This window comes from Nicotiana tomentosiformis, chromosome 4 (assembly GCF_000390325.3).
Source record: "Nicotiana tomentosiformis chromosome 4, ASM39032v3, whole genome shotgun sequence".
In the NCBI taxonomy this organism is placed as follows: domain Eukaryota; kingdom Viridiplantae; phylum Streptophyta; class Magnoliopsida; order Solanales; family Solanaceae; genus Nicotiana; species Nicotiana tomentosiformis.
This window is the reverse complement of record NC_090815.1, coordinates 14,476,853-14,494,760: the sequence shown is the minus strand read 5'-3', so window position 1 is coordinate 14,494,760 and position 17,908 is coordinate 14,476,853. Positions and strand designations below refer to the sequence as shown.

General features: G+C 37.1%; 1 protein-coding gene and 1 non-coding gene across 2 annotated transcripts; one reads left to right on the top strand and one right to left on the bottom strand.

The window, feature by feature from the left end:
- The first annotated feature begins 6,261 nt into the window (after positions 1–6,261).
- On the top strand, positions 6,262–6,364 carry LOC117281074 (small nucleolar RNA R71). The gene has a single exon (XR_004511669.1). It is a non-coding gene; the product is annotated as a small nucleolar RNA R71 (small nucleolar RNA).
- Positions 6,365–16,751: 10,387 nt separating this feature from the next.
- Positions 16,752–17,282, bottom strand: LOC117281073 (uncharacterized). The gene has a single exon (XM_033660879.1). The coding sequence runs from the start codon at positions 17,280–17,282 to the stop codon at positions 16,752–16,754; it is 531 nt and encodes a 176-aa protein (XP_033516770.1).
- Positions 17,283–17,908: the final 626 nt, after the last annotated feature.

The window sequence follows — 17,908 nt, the reverse complement described above, 5'->3', positions numbered from 1 at the left end:
AGGCCCAAGGCTATGACCTTCACCTAGGTGTTTGCCTAATGGGTTGTAAACTTTAAAGCTTGTTTTATTGGTTGGGGTATATTATAGCTATCAACACTCGGTTACCCACTCAATACCTCTCGGTCAGAGAGTGATTTTGCCAATTTGGATTTCTCAAGTCCAAATGGGTGTTGAACAAAACGGTTGAATAAAATCTCAAGTCGGGTTTTTACTATCTCTAGGTTCAACCCTTTAATTTGGCTTATCAATCTCTCGATTGACCCAATTTCTTGTTAGCTAAGTTTTCCTAGACTAAGTCTCTCTTTCTCAAGTAGAGACCAAGTCAAATAGGCATGAATTAATATTTGCAACCATTAATTCTTCAAATAAAAGCAAGAACAAGGCTAAATATTAAACACTCAACCATAAATAGACAGCAAATCAAACACCCATTAAGTTTACACATTAGGTTGGGTCACAACCCTAGTAAAATTCTAGCTACTCATGCTTAAATTGGAAGAAAAAGAAGAAGAAATGGAAAAATACAAAAAGAAAGTGAATAAGTTGAAGAGTTAAAGGGATTCAAAGAAAAGTAATGATGCAAAGCATGGAGAAATCAAAGAAGGAGAAAATGAATATCATGACCAACAAAGAGTGATGTTAACTCTCTCTATTTACCCTAAGAAAAAGAAAATGCCTCAAAGAGTTGGCAAAGCATGAGCCTAGAAAAGAAAATGGAATGCTTAAGGAAAGATGAACCTGTTCTATCATAGCATTTCCAACCTTAGTCCAAAAGCCTCCATTGCATTTCGAAAAAGCCCTACGTGATTTCAAGCCGAGTGAGCTTACATTAGTGGTGATTTACATAAGGGTCAAGCCTATGGTACTTAAAGTCGTACTTGAGACATTTTGTTGAGAAAGATGAGCGAACCTTTCACAAATCTTTGGATTGAGTGCTATATTTTTAAGTGAGATAGGAAAACGGAGAGTAGAGGAGGAGGAGTTTGGGATCCACAATGAACTACATGAAAGAGCGAGCTTCCTTGATGAACAAAGTCAACTCTTGATGCTCAAGTGTCACACTAGAACTATTTGTGCTTAAAGGTTTAACTTGTTGCCCAGTTGATAATACATAAGTGGTTTGGATAATTTTTGGTCCCAATTGATGTGTGATTGATTCACTTTTGATTAGCTGGAATGGTTCCTAGCTTGTGGAGGTGGGAACTACTTTATTTTCTTGAGGACAAGCAAAAGCTTATGTTTGGGCGAGTTGATAAGTGGGAATTTTGACTACTTATTAGTGCCATTTAGCTTTCATTTTAGTCCAAAAGTGCTTAATTATGTTCTGACGAACTATGCTTAATTGCAGGAATATTGTAAGATGAGCTCCTGAGATGAAATCCAACTCAAGAAGGAGTAATCTGAACTTAAGGACAAAAACAGGCATAAAAGCTCAAAAGTGCGGACCGCAAAAATATCATCTGCGGCCGCAAGTTGTAAAGAATCTTCCATCAAAGAATGTTGTAAAGTGCGGTCCGCACATGAAGTGTGTGGCTGCAGAAGTTGGGTCAGAGAAAAAGTTAAGATAACCTGCATCTCAAGTCCACCAAAAGTGCGGACCACACAATTATTGTGCAGCCGCCGAAGAAGAGCTAAGCGGCCGCAGTCACATTTGTGCGGACCACAGAAGAACAAGGTGCGGCCGCACTTACAATTGTGCGGATCACAGAAAGAGTGCAGTGCGACCGCAGATCAGAATTATGCGGCCGCAGATTTCCAATCCTGTCAAGCTGAAGAATAGTGCGGACCGCACATGGAATTGTGCGGCCGCAGAACCTCCAAAAGGAAATTTGTGTCCAAAAATTCCAGCCCTGTATAAATAGAAGAGTTTCACTTTTTAAGGTTAACTTTTGACATCAGCTGCTATAGTAGATGGTTCCTTTTGTAGTTCTTGCTATTTTGAGCTTTTTGAACATAGAGTTTATCATTTTAATTAGCAATATGGGTTTAATTATCATTTTTTTCTTCTTCCTTTTCTTCCAATTTAAGCACGAGTATCTAGATTTACACAAGCAATAAATCAAACACCCACTAAGTTTACACACACTAGCTACTCATGCTTAAATTGGAAGAAGAAGAAGAAGAAGAAGAAGAAGAAGAAGAAATGATAATTAAACCCATATTGCTAATTAAAATGATAAACTCTATGTTCAAATAGCTCAAAATAGCAAAAACTACTAAAAAGATTAAAAGGAACTGTCTACTGTAGCAGCTGATGTCAAAAGTTAACCTAAAAAAGTGAAACTCTTCTATTTATATAGGGCTGGAATTTTCGGACAAAAATGTGCTTTCGGAGGTTCTGTGGCCGCACAATTCCATGTGCGGTCTGCACTTTTCTTCAGCTTGGCAGGACTGGAAATATGCGGCCGCATAATTCTAATCTGCAGCTGCACTGCACTCTTTTTGCGGTCCGCACAATTGTAAGTTCGACTGCACCTTATTCTTCTGCGGTCCGCACAAATGTGACTACGACCTCGTAGCTCTTCTTCGGTGGTCGCACAATAATTGTGCGGTCCGTACTTTTGGTGGACTTGAGATGCAGGTTTTCTGAACTTTTGCTCTGACCCAGCTTCTGCGGCCACAGACTTCATGTGCGGACCGCACTTTGCAACATTCTCTGATGGAAGATTCTTCACAACCTGCGGCCGCAGATGATATTCTGTGGTCTGCACTTATGAGATTTTGTGCATGTTTTTGTCCTCGAGTTCAGATTACTCCTTCTTGAGTTAGATTTTATTTCGGGAGCTCATCTTACAATATTCCTGCAATTAAGCACAATTCATCAGTTTTTGGACTTAAACGAAAGTTAAAGGGCGCTAATAAGTAGTCAAAATCCCCACTTATCACTCGTCCTCGAGCAATGAAACTACAATTCACATAGAACACGACCTTTTTCCAACACTTTTCATAACTCATCATACCAAGAATATTTTAAAAAAGATTAAGTACAATACCATAACATCGTAGCCTCAAAAGTTGACTCAAAAGTACCATGCATTATTTATAATCTGCTCACTTACTCTAATATAGAAGTCAATGACATTACCTTTCCTTCGTGAATCAAGTGCCCTCACACAACAATAGAGAGTAGTTCCACACACAATAGAAATTAAGAACAATTAGGAACTCAAGATAGAAAGAATTCACTCATTCTCAGAAACAACATTCATATGACACAAACGACGTACCATAATCTTGCACGTAGTGTACTACTCTACTAATTGAGCTCATTCAGTCAAGGATCAAGTAGAAATTTAATTGGTTGTAATGTAGGCTGCGGGATGGGTAGGATACATTTAGATATATGAATGACTACACCTCACTAAGCACTTTAATATATATAATTAATCATTCAAAACCCTACACTTATGTCAAACCATAACTCGACCTTCACATCAATATATATTTACTCCCTACTTCTTTAAGCACAATTACATCAAGTTACCACTATCAAGGAACCTTTTTCACAATCATACACTTATATTTTCTTTCCTTTTCAATTCAAGAATCTCTTTCTTTTTCAAAACAATGCACCTTTCTTCTTAGTTCAATAGTTCCACTCAAAAGCCAAACCAACCACCCCACACTTCACTTTTACAAAGTTCATGACAAATTCAAGTGCTCACGAGAGGTACAAGGTTCAAATGGTCAATTCGAGAAAATGGGTAAGGCTTGTAATGTGGTTGCCAAAGAAACATGATTAAGTCTCAGATGGGTTAACTAAGATACATAACAACTAGGTGGGTAAAAGCATATAACTGGCTCAACAAAGAAATACCTATATCCCTTCCAAGACTGAATAAAACTACTATTTCGCTTAACAAACACACGAGGCAAGTTCTAGACATCAAATGCAATGCGCAGAATCCACAAACCTCACACACACATGGCACATAACTCACTCAGGATCGGATTATCAAGATACACTAGTCAAAGCAGTTAAGCAAAGTTAAGATCAAACAATTTAAGGTACTTATACAAGAGTCAAAAACTGAGCCTGAGCGTCACACTAAATCACTCACACTATTCTCAAGGCATAATAAAGTCAAGAGATATTGTTTTCAATTTAAATCATAGCACAACGTTTCCTATTCCTAAAAAAATAAAAACTAACTATACCCGGTTCAACCAAAAACCTTGGAAAAGAATCGCGACACAAAGAAAAACTAAGGGGGAATTATTATACTACCTAACAAAAGAAAATCTTTTTGTATTTTTCTTTCGACTTTAATCCCTCAAGAAATCCGTCGAATGATATCCATCATCGGAAAAATTAAAAAAAGTTCATTTTTATGTTTTTTTAAATTTTCCAACTACTACAACTAACACATATACATACAACATACAATTATCCCCCACCCCCACACTTTAAGTTGTGGCATGTCCCCGTGACACAATTAAAAAGCATAAGGTAAAGGAAACTTCCCTGAACATCTAGTCGGGGTCTAATTCGAAGTCGGGCTCCATTCCTCGCCTTCGGACTAATGCGCATATCCATGCCGACAGCTTCTTCTCAACCTTTTTGGGGTACACCCCGCACTTATCTTTCTCACTTAGTGCAGCCTTCTCTTTTGAGCCCTTCACTTTCCACTCAATACTCGCAACTGGTTTTTCTTTTTGTGCCCCTTTTCTACATTCATATCAAATGTCACTGTCTCCTCACCCACTCTAAGCATGAGTTTCCTCTCGTGTATATCTAATATAGCTCTACCCGTTGCTAAGAATGGTCTTCCTAGGATGAGGGGGATTTCCTTCTTCTCCTCCATATTCACCACTATAAAGTCTATAGGAAATAACTTATCCACCCAAACTAACACATCTTCCACTATCTCCTCGGGTATTAAAGTCGCCTGGTCTGCCAGCTACAAAGATATTGGCACCGACCTTATCTCTCTAATATCCTTCTCTGGTTTCCTGTAAATAAATAGTGGCATTAAATTAATTGAAGCACCAGAATCACATAATAATTTATTAAAATGAATCATTCCTACAGAGCAAGGTATAGTAAAACTCCCTGGATCTCCACACTTTTGTGGGAGTTTATTTTGCAATATCGTGCTGCAATGCTCCATGAACTTCACCACTGCAATCTCCTCTATCTTTCTCTTCTTCGTAAGGATCTCCTTCAAGAATTTGGCATAAGCAGGCATTTGCGAGAGCACTTCTGTAAATGGTAAGTTTACATGGACTTGTTTTAGCACATCCAGAAATCTCCCAAACTGCTTGTCCAACTTTTCTCTATATAGCTTTTGAGGGAAAGGTAAAGCAGGCATATGCTCGCTCTTCTCAGGTTCCTCCCTTATCGATTTTTCTTCCTTCTTCTTCTTCTCAGTTTTCATTGGGCCTTTCTTCTTCTTGTCATCATCACTTTTCAGCTGCTCCCCACTTTCTTTTGCAATTATCACATCATTTTGGATTGGGGTGGGATCCTTCAACACTTGCCCACTTCTTAAGGTCACAACATTCACTGTTTCTTTGGGATTTATCTCAGTAACAGCGAGGAGTGTTCCTAGAATCCTCTCAGACAATAGAGTGGCTAGCTGCCCAACCTGTCTTTCCAAGTTTCAAAAACTAGTACCTATTTCTTTGATAGCTGCTCCATGTTCCCGTATAGATGCTCTATGAGTTTCAAGCCTCTCATCAGTTTTCAAAATGAAGGCCTTCATGAGATCTTCTATGCTAGACTGAATGGGTTGTTCAGGCTGAAATTGCTGCCTCTGGTGATTTTGAAATGCTGGCGCTCCTTGTCCCTAGGGTCTAGAGTTATTTTGTTGCCATGCATTCTCCGTACCCCCAAGTGAACTCCATAAAAATCCGGGGTACCTCTGACCCATTGCATTAAAATTGCAGTTTCCCACAACATTCACTTCCTCAGTTGAGGCTTGACACTCATGAGTAGGGTGTCCTCTTCCACATATATCACAAGCTGCGTGAGGCTCACTTTGTATCGAGGCTAAGGTCAGCTTCCGTATTTCTTTAGCCATAGCAACAAGTTGTACCTGCACAGATGTATTAGCATAAACTTGGTGAACACTAGTTGATCTTCTTCTTTCTGTACTCTCAGAGGGCCACTAATTTTCATCTTCAGATAACTCATCTAAAATTGTAACTATCTCCTCTAGAGTCTTCTTCATCAACGGGCCTCCAGCTGCATTGCTCAATATTCTATGTGAGGCCGGTGTCAATCCATCCCAAAATTCTTGGAGTTACATCCAGAGTTCAATTCCACTATGTTGACACTTTCTAATTCCTTAACCCTCTCCCATGCTTCAAAAATAGTTTCATTCTTTTTCTGGCATAATTTATGGATTTCTCTTCTAAACTTGCCCGTCTTAGTTGAGGAAAAGTATTTATCAAGGAATTTTCTTGTCATCTCCTCCCATGTTCTAATTGAGCCCATGGGTAAGCTTCGAAGCCACTGTTTTGCATCATCTTTAAGAGAAAAGGAGAATACCCTTAGATATACTGCATCTTGTGACACACCATTGTATTGAAATGTGTTCATCATCTCCTCGAAGTCCATCATATGTGTGTTTGGATCTTCCTTTGGCTTCCCTCTGAAGACACAACAATTCTGAAGGGTTTGAGGCAACCCTTGCTTTAACTCGAAATTATTTGCTGCAATTGGAGGTGGTCTAACACTTGATAAACCTTGATTGTAGACCGGTCTAGCATAATCTCCAAGTGGTCTCCCAAGCAAGGGTTGATGTTGATGAAGTCTGAAACCTCTCTCTTCTTCATAGATATTCTGTGCATTTCTAATAGTTGCTTCCTCAGCATCCCGTGCTTCTTGTTCTCTTCGTTAGGCTGCTTCTTTCGCAGCCAAATCCACATTATCTTCACCGTTTCCAGCCATAAGTTCTTTGGTTGAGGATTGCCCAACCTTTTATGTTGTCTCGGTAAAATTTCTTTCCTTCTTCATCTATAGTAGTTGTTTTTCAATTTCTGGATCGTATGGTAGCACTTCCTTCACAGAAGTGCGAGTCATGCCCAAATCTAACCTGTAACCTGCACACAATAAAAGAACACCAAACTTAAAAAGATAAAAATAAAAGAAATATTCCTGAATTCGCACTACAAACTATTTTAAACACTATCGATTGCCAATCCCCGACAATGGTGCCAAAATTTGACGAGCGCAAAATACCACTTTAATTGTGCTCACTAGTCAAAGATGGTATAGTATAATATCGTATCCACAAGGATTGGAGTTAAACAGTATTTTCTTAGTTTCTAGTTTGATTGCTATCTAGGAGAATCAACAATTGAGGTTTATATGATTACTAACTAAAGTTAACTAAGAATCTAGAGCTATTGACTAATGACTATCGCAACAAAAGTAAGCAAGAAAGTTATTAGTGGGAGAAAATAGGGATTAATATGATAGGTGCAAGATAATTATTTGGGATATAACTCTAAATAATCCACTTCTAATGTTCAAGTGAGTCTCTCGAATTCACTCAATTATTAGTTCGAACGTTCAGCAACAACTCCTCTCTCGATTAAGACTTAGCCTCACAAGATGAACCAATTTAAGCACTTGAAGATATGCAAGAATGCGTAGTGGATTGGTCTTTAAGAGAACCTCTCTAGATTATCCTACTAACTAGATTTAATCAATAATTCAACTAGCCTCTTTCGATTACTAAGAAGAATTAATGAACTCAATCAACAAGAATATGCAAAGATATCAAAAGTTATGCCTCTCTTGATTACATGAACAAGTGAATATAGATGCAACAATTAAATCATCCAAAAATACTTCAATACATAAAACTAGAGTTATAATCCATAAATAATCATCAATACACTAAATCCACCAAACGCTAAAGAGAACTACTCCATAGATATGGAGAAATTCATCACAAATATAATTAAAAGATAGGAAAACATAAATTCAATTTAAACTCGTGTCTTGAATGAGGGTGGAATGATGTAATCCTTGTGTTCTTGCTCTTACCACTCCTCCTTAGCCTCCTTAGGTTGAATATGTATCAAAAGTCCAGGAAATAATATTTTTCCATATATTTATACCAAGTAGGGTCGGCCCCAGACGGAATCACCTTCTCCTAGCCAAAATAGGAAAATTACTCTGTAAACATTACACAAGCATGTCGCATGGGGTGACGCGCCATGCGGGGCATTAGTGGTGAAATCCAGAGAATTGGTTCTAACAAGTAGTAGAGATTTGCATAGTCGTGGCGCCGCATGCGCCGAGGCAGTGAGGTTTTCTCAAAGTACGGATTTTTCTTGCGTTTTGACGTCCAGACTTGGTCCTCGACTCCCGAACATGATCTCGGCTTAATCTCTTGGGCTTTTACTCAAACTTCAAAGCTCCAAATCACTCAAATTCATTCTATAACATCTACATAGCTCGAAATCACTCCTACAAGGTATAAAATACACAATAAGTGCAAAACACTATCAATTAAATCTCAAAACAAGTAAAGTGCAGTGAATTAGAGTGCAATAAGCGACTAAAATACGAGATTATAGCCTACCATCAGTTACTTGAGTGATTGATGATGGATCCCCTGATTTTAGGATTTAACGATCTCCAGTGTAGAGCTTTTCACTCTTTTTTCCCTTTGATTTTGGGACTTTCCTATACTAGCTTTCGTCAATCATTGATTGATTCGTATTCCGGATTTCTGTTGATTCTTCTTTTTTCATACCTAATTATTGATACTTTTCCTTTCCTTTGCTTCCGTTGATAGATTGTTTCTTTAGTCCATGCTTGAATGATAAGGAATCTTGATTTCTTTGTTTTATCCCTTGTGATCTTGCATCAAACGTGATATATTATTTTTCCATCATTGAAACTCATATTTAACGGTTATTTTATTGAGTTGCTTGCAACCTGTCTGCATCAGCTACTTGGAGATAAACTTCAATGGAATAATCTTCTTCAGGAAGATTATCTATAGCAAAGTAATAAATGGACATCCACAATATTTTCATAACATCCCCCTTCGTTAAAACCTTACTAGAAAAAATCTCGTGGGAAACAATTCTAGTCAGAGAAAAAGAGTACAGTACATACTTTACTCCCCCTGATAAAGACGTTGTTTCAAATACCCAAGTCTTCGCATTCCAATATTGTATATCATCTTCTCGAAGGTTGCAGTTGGCAAAGACTTGGTGAACAAATCTGTATAATTTTTACTTGAACAGATTTGTTGCATATCAATGTCATCATTTTTCTGAAGATCATGTGTGTAGAATAGTTTTGGTGAAATGTGCTTTGTTTTATCTCATTTTATAAATCTTCACTTCAATTGGGATATGCATGCAACATTGTCGTATAAAATTGTAGGTCTTCTATCACATTTCAGACCACATTTTTCTTGAATGAAATGAATCATTGATCTCAACCGTATGAATTACCTACTTTCTTCTTAAATAGCTATTATCTTAATATGAATTGAAGAAGTAGCAACAACAGATTGCTTTTGGAGCTCCATTATATGACAATATCTCCACATGTAAATACGTAGCGAGTTTGAGATCGAGCTTTATGGAGATCAGATAAATAACCTGCATATGCATAATCAACAAAATCTGCACTACCTTTGTTAGCATAAATCAAACACATATCAAGAGTTCCCTTTAAATATCACAATATATGCTTAATCACGTTTCAATGTGTCCGTGTAGGAGAAAAACTATATCTTGCTTGTAAATTAACAGAAAATACTATGTTAGGCCTTGTAGTATTAGAAAGATATATAAGTGCACCAATTGCACTGAGATAGGGTATTTTAGGACCAAGGAGTTCCTCATCCTCTTCTGGAGGGAGGAACGGATCCTTATTCACTTCAAGTGATCAAACAACCATTGGTGTACTCAATGGGTACGCTTTATCTATGTAAAAGAATTTTAAGACCCTTTTTGTATAGGCAGATTGATGGATAAAGATTCCGTTTGCTAAATATTCAATTTGCATCCAAGATAAAGTTTTGTCTCTTCAAGATCTTTAATTTAAAATTCTTTATTAAGATATTAAATTGTCTTTTGGAGCTCTTCTGGAGTTCCAACAGGATTTATGTCATCAACATAATAGCAAGTATAACATGAAAGTGCAGGGGGGGTGAATTATGATTTTTTCTTTTCTTTTTCATAGTAGTCGACTAATTTGAGTTCTAGTCGACTGGACTTTTCAGGAATCGAATGAAAAAGATAAATTACAGAAATTAAATGACAATATATTTTTATATTGGTTCGGATTCAGAGTGAATCCTATGTCCAATTCCCTTGGGTTGCAAGGGTGATCACTTTCAAGTATGAAATGGCTCAGTACATATGAGTTGATGTTGTTATACACCAAGAACCTTTGTCACTCGTTCTTCTCTATATAATTGATACAATGTCTCACCAATGTTCTTTTATCTCTCTCTCTCTCTCTCTTCTCATCTTTGTTACACAAGAAATCTAAAGTAGACTACAATGTTTTGTTTGAAGTAGAACAAAGAGATTGAAGTTGGTTTGATCAAAGTATATCGTTCCAAAGCCAGTGCAGTAGATATTTATACTTCTCGATGCCTTGAAGTCTTGTACATATTTTTGAGATATTACGAACCCAAAAGAGTTTGTATTCAGACGGATTCATTGATTGATTCTGACTTGTCTTGACTCGCAGGCTTCAATGATTTCTTCCTTAATTGAGAGAATATTCTTGTTGCCAAATCCCTTGATTGATGTCTTCGATTGACGTCATTATGTAGGAGAATATTTTGCGGATGATTTCGTGCTAGTAAACTCCTTTGATTTAGATCCTTCTAATAATATCTCGTTTAATTGATTTTGCCATCTTCCTTGATTGATTTGTTCGCTTCTCTTTCCTTTTTCGTTTGATTCATATTTGCCTCCATATTATTGCTTAGATCATTTCCTGCACATATGGAGTAATTGGTTATTTTTCATCATTGAAATTCAATGAGATATAATAATCTCCCCCTTTTTTATGATGATCAGCTACCTTGAGTGTGTTGTAGTCAACTCTCCGTTAATTAGCGTTTTTGGTAGAAATGTCTAGTCGACTCCCCCTCATTTGGACATTCTATTGTACCTCATGTGTAGTCAGTTACCCCTCATTTGTAGGCGACTCCCCCTCAGTTGTATACCGTATGATATACCTGTAATTTAAAAACAGAGCATAAAACACATAACACAGAAACAGGGAATATATAGAAACGCAGGCTTTAAGCTTGCTTACTATTTCTCCCCCTTTGTCATCAACTAAATAAAGGTAGGAAAATTAAAAGTATTTGTCCTAAGAGTACAACCCATGACTGAATCATCAATCGCAAAAATAGAGCAAAAAGAAAATTTTCTTAATCAACCAAACATTAGCGACACAGAAAGTAGGTAAGGGTGGTGCAAACTGCCCCCTTGAAGCGATCAAAACTAGCATTCACTATGACCAGAGACCCCATCAATTATGTCGTGTATCTCTTTGAAGTTCGTTACTACTTTTTCTGCAGTCGTGAGAATCTGCACTTGAATCTTGGACACGTCGGACCTTGTCTCCTTTGCCATTCCATGGATATCTTCAATCTGGCTTTACATAGAGGTTAAGGAGTTCTTGATGGCACACATTGTTTCATTGATGGAAACAAGCTTTTCTAGGAAGTCAGAATCACTTGTACTGGGGTGAGACACAAGAGCCTTTGCCTTGGAATCGGAGGGGACATTCTTAGTTTCACCTTCTTGTTTCTTGACCCAAGAACCTTTTACAGAAATATAATCTATGCTAGCAAATCCCCTGGAATTGTAAGACTTGGTGACAGTAATGTAAGGATGGTCAACAAGGGATATGTTGTTGGCTTTTATCAGATGGGTGATAACCATACCATAAGGAAGACTTGTGGGATTATCAACACTTTCTATCATAAAATTGATGACCCAAGAGGACAACTTGACTTTGTGCTTGGTCAGAAGGTAGTAAACTAAGAAGGTATCATGCTGGGAGAATGTAGAGAAGGATCATATTCTTGGATGAAGAGTGGTTGCTACAATATGTGCTAAGATACGAGTTTCAAAATAGACATCACTCGGTCCTAGTTGACTAGGGAGAGAGTCATAGGGTGATTCAGCTGTACATCTTTTAGCTTGATCAAAAGAGATTTCTAAGTCCTTAGGCCAGGTATTCTTAAAGAGCATAGAAAAACCATAACAACTACATTGAGAAAATAGTATCAAACAGAGTATAGTCCAAAATAATACATTTGCCAAGAACCAAGGTTTCTAATTTATCAAGTTTACTAGAGCGATGATTAGATAGAATATTCTAACAAGGGGTTCATATACCTTTGGAGGAGGCAAGGAGAGAAACAATTTCCAACCTTGGAAGTCGAAGAGTTCCTTCACTTTGCAGTTGAGGTTGTCCATGACATTTAAATCGACAACTCTGCCATGAGTGACATGCTTGTCTTTGAAAGCAATGAAGGCATTCCTGTTTGGAGTATTCCAAAAATTTAGGTCAGACTCAAGAGAACTAGAGAGATTAGTTTTGGGCTTTTTGGGAGTGAAGGTTTCAGGGAAGTCTGTCATGGGTCATTTTCCTAGGGCCGTCTCGTTGAGGCTGCGAGCATCATCTGAGAGATATTGAGAGGAGGTAAAGTCCTCGGAGTGATCTGATCCTAGATTGACTGGTTCAAGAAGTTGAGAAGAGGGTTTTGCCTAAGAGCGGGTGCTTTTGCGGGTAAAGGCAGATAGATTTTTGGAGTGCTTTGCCATGGTAGGGTTTGGAATAGGGGAGTGGAGATACAAAAAATTTGAGAGGGACAGAGGAGGCTTTGAACTAAAGGGGTGATAAACGGCGGTTGAGTACAAATGAAAAGGCGTCAGAGATTTGACGCAATGATTGACCGGTCTCTGAAAGGTTGTGAAAAGGTGTAAAACAAGAAAAGTAACAGACATATAATTAATGCATTTTACACACTTAAGGAAATATTTAAACTAAGATACAGAAATAATTAAAAATACCACAAATGCCCTAAAATTATGAGTTTATGAAAATAATGCCAAGAGAGTCTCGTAATGCACAAAATCTGTCTTCTAGCAAGGGTTTTGTGAATATATCTGCTAATTGATCAGTGGAACTAACAAACAATAATTCTATGTTGCCTTTAAGAACATGATCTCTAATAAAATGATGCTTAATATACATATGCTTAGCTCTAGAATGATGCACAAGATTCTTTGATAGACAAATAGCACTAGAATTATCACAAAATATTTGAACATGCTCGAAAAATAATTCATAGTCACCCAATTTATGAGACATCCATAGCAATTGAGCACAACATTGTCCAATTGCTATGTACTTTGCTTTAGTTATGGAAAGAGCCACTGATCCCTGTTTCTTATTGTTCTAGGAGATTAGTGCTTTTCCCAGTAATTGACAAGTCCCGCTTGTAATTTTTCCGTCCTCCTTGTCACCTGCGAGATCATCATATGAAAACCCCCTAAGTTTAAAATTGTAAGAGTGAGGATACCAAAGTTCGTAAGAGGTGGTTCCAATGAGATAGAGAATAATTCGATTTATTACTGTTAAGTGAGACTCTTTAGGAGCTGACTGAAACCTGGCACATTTACAAACATTGAACATGATATCTGGTCGACTAGCCGTTAGATATAGTAGAGATCCAATCATTCCACGATACTTGGTTTCATCTACTAAGTTTCCATATTCATCCCTGTCTAAACATGTAGACGGACTCATAGGAGTTCCAATTGATTTGGAATTGCTCATTCCAAATTTTTGAATCAATTCATTTGTATACTTGGTTTGGCAGATGAATATTCCACTATCATATTGATGGATTTGTAGTCCAAGGAAAAATGTTAGCTCTCCCATCATACTCATTTTGAACTCACTTTGCATGAGATTTGAAAAGTCCTTGCACAAAAGAAGATTAGTACTACCAAATATGATATCATCTACATAGATTTGAATAATAAGATTACCTTCAGTAGATCTCTTGATAAATAGACTAGTATCCACCTAACCTCTGGTGAACCCATGATTAGTTAAAAAAGAACTCAATATTTCATACCAAGCTCGAGGAGCTTGTTTGAGTCCATAAAGAGCTTTAGTAGCTTGTACATATGATAAGGAAATTGTGAGTTTTCAAAACCAGAAGGTTATTTTACATATAACCCCTCATCAATAAAACCGTTTAGAAAAGCACTTTTGACCACAATAGGCAAGCAATATACGAATTGATTCTAACTGTGCAACCTGTGTAAATATTTCATCATAGTCGACTCCTTCCTACTGTGAGTAGCCTTGAGCTACTAGTCTGGCTTTGTTTCTTACTACCTTTCCTTCTTCATTTAGCTTGTTTATAAATACCCACTTTGTTATCGACTATAGTAGCATTTGCAGGCTTAGGAACTAATTCCCAAACTTGGTTTTTGTCGAATTGATCAAGTTCGTGTTGCATGGCTTGAATCCAGCTAGAGTCCTTTAGGGCTTCATCATCTTTCTTAGGTTCTACTTGAGAGATGAGTGCAATATTTGCTTTCTTTTTGAGAGACCCTCTGGTTTTCATTCCTTCGCTTGGATCCTCTATGATGAATTTTTGAGGATATTCAGGTTCACTTCTCCATTCATTCAGTTGGGTTCCAACTGCATAAGTAGTCGACTCCTTTTGTGGTTCAACATGATTTATCACAGGTTCATTAGTCAACTCTGTAACTGTAGCTGGGATATCAGTCGACTTTTGTGGTTTATTTGTCTGTAATACTTCTTGGCTGGTGTCTTCATCACCTGCAATAATTCCTTTCTCGGCCATAGAGTTATTTTCATCGAATATAATATGCACTGATTCGTCTATAGATAATGTACATTTGTTGTAAACTCTAAAAGATCTACTATTAATAGAGTAACCAAGGAAAATACCTTTATTACTCCTTGGATCAAATTTACCAAGGTTATCCTTACCATTGTTGTGAATGAAACACTTACTTCCGAACGGGTAAAAGTAGCCAATATTTGGTTTCTTACCTTTCCATAATTCATATGGAGTCTTCTTCAAAATAGGTCATATGAGGCACCTGCTAAGAATATGGCATAATGTACTAATTGATTCTGCCCAGAAGTGATTTGACAGTGAATGTTCTAATATCATTATTATTGCCATATCTTGTAGAGTTCTATTCTTGCGCTCAACTACTCCATTCTGTTGGGGTGATCTTGTTGCTGAGAAGTTATGGGTATACCCTTGATCATTACAGAATTCTTCAAAAGAACTGCTTTCAAACTCTCCTCCATGGTCGCTTTGGATGGTTGTGATCAGATACCCTTTTTCTCTTTCAACTCTTTTGCAGAAAATCTCAAAAACTTTTAGAGCTTCATCTTTATGAGATAAGAAAATTACCCATGTAAAACGTGAGTAATCATCAACAATAATAAAAGCATATCGTTTACCTCCAATTCTGGCAGTTCTAGTGGGTCCAAACAAGTTCATATGAAGTAATTGAAATGGCTTGGTAGTGGACACAATATCCTTTATTTTGAAAGAGTTTCTAATTTTTTTACCAATCTGACATGCATCACATACATGATTTCTAGAAAAATTGAGTTTGGGAAGACCAATAACTAAATCATGCTTGGACAGTTTTTCAATAAGATTCATGCTTGCATGACCAAGTTTTTTATGCCAAAGCCATGGATCGTCAAAAATGGATGCTAGACATATGTGACTATCTAGATTTTCAATGCCATCAAGAATATAAACATTTCCATACCTTTTTCTTGGAAAAATAGTTTTACCTATTTTATCCTCAATGGAACATCCTGTTTTCTTAAATTTTACTTCATATCCTGAATCACATAGCTAACTTATGCTCAAAAGATTGTAGTTGAGTCCATCTACAAGATATACCTCTGTAATGTCATAATTATTTTTGAATGGAACTGTACCGGTACCAATTATCTTTTCTTTTGAATCATCACCAAATTTGACATTTTCACCATTTATTTTTGTGACTTCTTTGAACAGATTTTTGTCACTCGTCATGTGACTGGAACACACACTTTCTAAATACCATTTTTCTTTACGACTTTTTCTGTGGTGTTCCTCGCTTGTTTCACCTCGTGCCAAGAAACAATTTTCAGTATTTTCCTTGCATTCATCGTCTGATGTATCTTCATCAGTCCAGCAGCCAGAGTATTTGTTCATGTCATTTTCCAGGATGGTCATAAAATATAGATTTGCTATTTCTTCATGTTCTGAACTATCTTCATCACTCCAATTTTCGAAGGATTTATTTTTGCTGAACCCTATGGAGACTTTTCTTTTAATATCTCGGCATTCAGCTTGAACATGCCCACACCTTCCACAATCATAACACTTCCCATCATTCTTGTCATGTTCATTGTATTGCCTAGTTCGCCTAGATGGCATCCTTCCCCTTCTTGTATTTCTATACCTTTTCATTAACCCATCCATGTTTCTTGATACCATAGCAATTTCTTCTTCAAGAGCTTTTGGATCGTCATCAATATCATTCTCAGGTCCTTCAATTGTAGATTTGAAGGCAATTGTTTTCTTCTTTTCTTCCTGACTTACCTTCTTGAGATGGGTTTTCTCGAATGCTATAAGATCTCCTCTAAGTTCATCATATGAAAGTTTGTTTAGATCTTGAGATTCAAGTGCAACTACTTGCATCTGCCAAGTGGTAGGTAGACTACTAAAGATCTTTCAAACTTGATCACCACTTGAATAAGGTTTACCAAAAGCTTTCAGATCATTAATGATTTTGCTGAATCTTGCGAACATTTCCTCAATGGATTCTCCTTCTTTCATCTGAAAGAGTTCATAGTCATGAACCAACATGTTTATCCGAGTTTCTTTCACTTTGTTGATTCCTTCATAAGTGACCTCCAGTTTGTCCCATATTTCTTTAGCCGTATCACAGGTTGAAATCTTCTCATACTCCTCTCCACTTATAGCATTATACAACAGGTTTCGTGCCTTGGCATTAACCTGTACAACTGCTATTTGTTCATTTGTGTATTCATCTATATCTTCAGGATCAGTGGGTGGTTGAGCTGTTGCTGGTAGTGGATAGTTTCCCTTTTTGATAATATGCCATACTTTCACATCATAAGATTTTGCATAGATTTCTATTCGCACTTTCCAGTGAGAAAATTGTTGTCCATTTAAGTATGGTGGCCTGACTTGTGATGTTCCCTCTTGAAAGAGTGCTCCAACATTTATTTGATTGGCCATGATCTTTCCTCACAAGGGGGGATGAATTGTGATTTTTTTTTCTTTTCTTTTTTGAAGTAGTCGACTAATTTGAGTTCTAGTCGACTGGACTTTTCAGGAATTGAATGAAAAAGATAAATTGCAAAAATTAAATGACACAATATATTTTTATATTGGTTCGGATTTAGAGTGAATCCTATGTCCAGTTCCCTTGGGTTGCAAGGGTGATCACTTTCAAGTATGAAATGGCTCAGTACAGATGAGTTGATGTTGTTATACACCAACAACTTTTGTCACTCGTTCTTATATCTATAATTGATACAATGCCTCACCAGTGTTCTTTTCTCTCTCTCTCTCTTCTCTTCTTTGTTACACAAGAAATCTAAAGCAGACTATATTGTTTCGTTTGAAGTAGAACAAAGAGAATGAAGTTGGTTTGATCAAAGTATATCGTTCTAAATTCAGTGCAGTAGGGATTTATACTTCTCGATGCCTTGAAGTCTTGTACATCTTTTTTAGAGATTGCAAACCCAAAAGAGTTTGTATTCAGACGGATTCATATGTTGATTCTGACTTATCTTGACTCGCGGGCTTGAGTGATTTGTTCCTTAATTGAGAGAATATTCCCGTTTCCAGGTCCCTTGATT